Source organism: Cynara cardunculus (genome assembly GCF_001531365.2).
Source record: "Cynara cardunculus var. scolymus isolate 2C chromosome LG 7, CcrdV1, whole genome shotgun sequence".
NCBI lineage: Eukaryota > Viridiplantae > Streptophyta > Magnoliopsida > Asterales > Asteraceae > Cynara > Cynara cardunculus.
In genome coordinates this window covers 15,563,453-15,568,887 of record NC_037534.1, presented here as the reverse complement: position 1 = coordinate 15,568,887, position 5,435 = coordinate 15,563,453, and the positions used below count along the sequence as shown (strand labels likewise).

Sequence of the window (5,435 nt, the reverse complement as noted above, 5' to 3'; positions counted from 1 at the left end):
CTGGAAACGATCAAGGTTCAAGTCTCCTTCAGAGAATGGATATTCAAAGTCTACAAAACCATCAAGTCTGATATGCAATTTGCCGTAGATGACTATCCAGACTCTGCTGTGGATTAATCTCTTGTAATAGTATAGGCCTGCTCATTATTTTCAATTCGTTCATTTATGTAATTCTTTTTCAGAKGATGAGTTTAATCTCCTCTTGTATTCTTTCATTAGTCAATTCTTGCACCCTTTTGTCCAAATTTACTTTTTCACACTTAGGGAGAGATTGTTAGCGCTATTATTCATCTCTTGTAATAGTATAGGCCTGCCCAATATTTTCAATTTGTTCATTTATGTAATTCTTTTTCAGATGATGAGTTTAATCTCCTCTAGTATTTTTTCCATTAGTCATTTCTTGTACTCATTTGTCCAAATTTACTTTTTCATACCTAGGGAGAGATTGTTAGCTTCATTATTCATCTCTTGTAAAAGTATAGAAAAAGTATTCTGCAAGTCTTGACAGAAGGTTATCCTCCACAGAAGACAACAGAGGACTAACGACAGAAGCCTTTTATTCGAGCAAGTAAAGTGTGACAGAACCTCTGATGTCTCTCACAGAGGTTCTGGAAAATGGTCCTCTGTCAATAAGATCATGCAAGTCATTAACAGTAGAGCCTCTGAGATGGCTCACAGAGGGTCTGTGGATTTCGTCTTCTGCGAAGATCCTCTTCCAACTGTTTTCGAAGGTTGTTAGCTGCATGTGCTTCTCACGTGACTAGGACTTAATCGACTTAATTTGGACGGCTTAGATGATTTCACGCGTCAAGATCTTGTCAGTATAGTCGTTAGGAACTAGTATAAATAGCGGCTAAGGCCTTTGTAATCAGTGTGCTTCCGAATTGTAATCGTCTAATTTTTCAATTGAATGAATTGAAAAACCTTTGAAGCAATTCTCCTATGTTCATCTTCTTCCTCATCTTGACTGTGTGTTCTTGGTTTATTTACTCTGTTTTGTTCTTAATATTGTTTCCGCTGTACTTTAATCGTCTTAGAGTTCATTCAGAGTATTAGATCAATATCAAAGCTGAATTTAAGGTCCAACACTTTCTGACCCACACAAATGTCGTTTCCAAAGAGGATATGTTTTTACAATTAGGAACACGGTGATTTATTGGAAACCTACCAAGTAAACCCTTATAGCTACCTCCTCGAACCATTTAGAGATTATTGCTCTACATGAGGCGGTTTGAGAGTCTATATGGCCAAAGTTTGTCATTACACATATAAGAGGGGCTAGTGGTTTGAGTTTAACCACTTAAAATCCTACATGCATATATGAAGATAATGCAGCTTGTATCGAACAAATGAAAGTAAGATATGTCAAGGGTGATAATGCAAAACATATTTCGCCAAAGTTTTTCTATAATCAACAACAACAAACTCTTCTTAAGATTCAAGTGAATCAAGTAAGGTCTGAGGAGAATGTGGCTGATTTGTTTACCAAATCATTGCCTAAGGCCACATTTGAAAAACATGTGGAAAACATTGGAGTGCAGAGACTTTCCAAACTTCATATATTAGTGTATGTATCAGGGGGAGTAGTAGACAAAAAGAGGAGTCTACTATATATGTGATATTATATGTTGTGCTCTTTCTTTCACCCAATGGTTTATTTTCCCATTCGGTTTTGTTCCATGGTGTAAGGTTTTAGTGAGGCAATAACTTATATACTATATTCCTTTCCTAACACTCATGATTAATATATGAATCTGAAAGAATATTAGACCAAAGGAAAAGTCTATATATTGCAAAGAAACTGGTGCGTTGTACTTTTTCCATCGTCCTAATTTTATTTTTCCCACTAGGTTTTTATTTTGGCGTAAGGTTTTAACAAGGCAACAGTTGTGCACCATCACTCCTATGACACGACATAAGGTTGGAATGTTGTAGGATAAGTGTGTCATTATCTAAATGATATGACGATAGAGATAGAAAAAGATATATCAGAATTAGATTAGAAGTGAAATATCTCGTACTTATGTACTTGTAACTCATCCCTATAAAAAATGATTATGATTAATGAGAATTACATATTTTTCTCTATATTCTATTTTTGTTCCTTTTAAGTTATTCTATAACAATAAGCTACTTTTTACCCATTTAAACAGGCTTAAAGCATATCCAACAGGTATGCTAAAATTCTTCTACAACAGAGTATAAGAAATCCAAATATCTGAAAAATTTACATCCAACTCCAACAACTATTCTATTTTAGCAATTATAGCATTAACTATATTAATAAAATATTACTCCTCTCTTTTACACATTTTATTTCAATAAATTTAATTGGTTGAATAAGATTAAAATATTGCTTTTCTCTCTTCTCTAAAATTTTAGAGATTTCTCTAAAATTTTAGAGATTTCTCTAAATTTAGAGGTTTTTACAATATTTCTCATCTTTTCTCAATTTTAGCATTGAGGATAGTGTAGCTTTTGGAGCAACAAAAATTTTAAAATCTCAGTTTTCTCTATTTTAGCATAGCTGTTATGGATGCTCTTATAAACGAATTTATGTTTGTCAAACATGGCCAAAAAATGATGTTTTTGCATGCAATTTGTCCCTTTAATTTTGTGTTTCATTATTCTTCTTTGATCTACTACAAAATTGGCATTTTTTCCTTGCACTTTATGATATGCATGATTCACATTTGTTTTAGGTTCGTTTGCAGAACGTTACCAAGTAAGTGCTTATCAATAACAGAACATCCTCACTTACCTTGTTATTAACATTCTTGACCATCAAAAAAGATTTTTGGTAAGCGTCTTTTATCCGGCGAGCACTTACTGAATAAGATTTTTGGATCTTGCTAATGCCTCTTACATTGTAAGATTCTCTGTCATATATTGCCAAGTTCACTCAGCAACGTAACATATATTGCCAAGTTCACTCAGCAACGTAAGTGACGCCAGATAAACACTTAATTTATAAGAATTTAGTAAACAACCTTTAGTATTTAACTGGATTATGGAGGGTCATAATTGACATCATATATATATATATATGGGTTTAATGTTCCTCATTTCGTAATAATAATGGCAAGTTACGAATAAGATGCATTTGATATTTCTCACAACGTTTTTCTGCAAATTAGGACGGGAAGAAATAGATTCTTAATTTGTCAAACAATTCAACAAAGAAATGACAAACTATCGATGTGTTTACCAAAGAATATATGACCAAATCCATACGGCTACATACAATATATTTATATCATCTCTTATTCAAAAGCATATTATTGGCGGTAGGACGGCTGTGTATATATATATATATTAATTATTCCCAGTGGTATGCTATAAAAGCAATAAAGAACCAGACTTGTTTACCAATCCATTTCTGTAATCATCTCCTTCATTATCTTCCATCTGATCAAACAATCTAACATTAATTATACACACACACACACATACATACATACATACATACATACATATATATATGGCTTCTTCTCATATTCTTTTTGTTGGGCTTATGATGATAACTTGTTCTATTGCGTTGGCATCTGACAGTAGCCCTCTTCAAGATTTCTGTGTTGCCGACTCCAAAGGCCCAGGTTACTAATTATTTCAATTCCTTTGAATTGATTGGATTTTGCTATAGTTTTGAACTTAAATGTGCCAAGTGTTTTTTTGTTTGTTTTCATAGTGCTAGTAAACGGTTTTGCTTGCAAAGATGCAAAGCTAGTACAGGCAAGCGATTTCTTTTTTAGTGGATTACACTTGGTGGGAAACACCTCCAATGCCGTAGGATCTCGAGTCACTCCGGTCACCGTTGGCCAACTACCAGGTCTCAATACTCTTGGTATCTCCATGGCTCGTATTGACTTTGCTCCTTGGGGTATTAATCCTCCTCACACACATCCTCGAGCTACTGAAATCTTGACCGTCATTCAAGGCAGTATCCAAGTTGGGTTTGTCACATCCAACCCTGAAAACCGTCTAATCAACAAAGTACTGCAGAAGGGTGATGTTTTTGTTTTCCCCGAAGGTCTGGTTCACTTTCAGAGAAATGTTGGCCATGGCAATGCTATTGCCATTGTCGGCCTAAGCAGCCAAAACCCAGGGGTTATTACGGTTGCAAATGCTGTTTTTGGTGCAAAACCTGATATTCCAAATGATCTTTTGGCAAAGGCTTTTCAGGTGGAAGTAAACGTGGTCGATCAAATTCAGTCGAAATTCTAGACTCTAATTAATTAATTAAAGGTCTTTGAGCACCGTATGTGTTAAGGAAACTCGATCTTTATCCAATTTCTTTGTTTTAGAACGACAATTAAGATTTCATTCGTTATTTGTAATTTCTGATTTTTGACATGTTTGGTTTGCTTTGTTTTCAAACTTCATTAAAGGAAGAATGAATTTATTGTTATTGATCATCTTCGTCGCTTTTCGAGTTCCCTAATGAATATTAAACATGAATGCATTCCGGTTTTGGGGATGTTTTATGAGCACACTAGTGTTCTGCACCGCGCGTTGTGCGGTGGCGATAAATTTTTTAGAAATTACTGAAGTTAAATTGGTTGATGATCACATATCATATATTAAACGAATAAAAAAAAGATATTACACTTTATATGAAATAACTTCATCATCCTCTATTATTTTTTAAAGTATATATACTTAAATAATAAATTTTATATATCAATATATTATATGTATTTATATAAAGTATCATATTACAATAAGAATATTTATATAGGAAAGGATTTAAATCAGAATACCCCTGTTTCACGAAGATGTGAGAATACTTTTCGATCTTTAAATTAATTAATATAATAAAAATTAGAATATTCTTTTTTATTTTGACTTAAAATGATAAAAGAAATGTGTGAGACTATTGATTATAATAAAAAGGTGTATAAGAGGGATTGTTCGGTCATAAATATATCAATTTATACCCTACACGTATTTTCATATGCACCACACAAACGCGGTATTATTACCAAGGTTTATATATATTATTGTGGATACTTTTATAATTTGATTACATTTTTTGTAATGTACTTGTTTGCAACTTTGTCCAAAAACTCTCCTCGAAACCCCTTTTCTCCCAACCAACATTGCACAAAGAGTAACAGTAGTCGCTAGTATTGTGACAACTTCTTCTATAGGCGAATCCGATTGAATTTTTTAATTTTTCATTTGACTTAATCGAGTTTTTTCGATCCGCCTAAGATTATTTTTTTCATTGTTGGGTTTCTTGTTACAGAAAAAAAAAGTTTTAATCGTTTTATGTAAAATCAAGATATGGTATGACAGGAAAAATGACTGAAACTCACGTGACTAATCATTTAATATATATATATTGTTTTTTAAATAATATATAGGGAGTGTTATGTAAATAATAATAATTGATAATAATTATCTAATAATATTAAAAAATATATAATGAATGT

At 32.7% G+C, this 5,435-nt stretch overlaps 1 protein-coding gene across 1 annotated transcript; it reads left to right on the top strand.

The window, feature by feature from the left end:
• Positions 1-3,451: 3,451 nt before the first annotated feature.
• On the top strand, positions 3,452-4,342 carry LOC112515575 (putative germin-like protein 2-1). Its single transcript, XM_025122471.1, has 2 exons — positions 3,452-3,596; positions 3,689-4,342. The coding sequence occupies exons 1-2, from the start codon at positions 3,482-3,484 to the stop codon at positions 4,222-4,224; spliced, it is 651 nt and encodes a 216-aa protein (XP_024978239.1). The 5' UTR covers positions 3,452-3,481; the 3' UTR covers positions 4,225-4,342.
• The last annotated feature ends 1,093 nt before the right edge of the window (positions 4,343-5,435 follow it).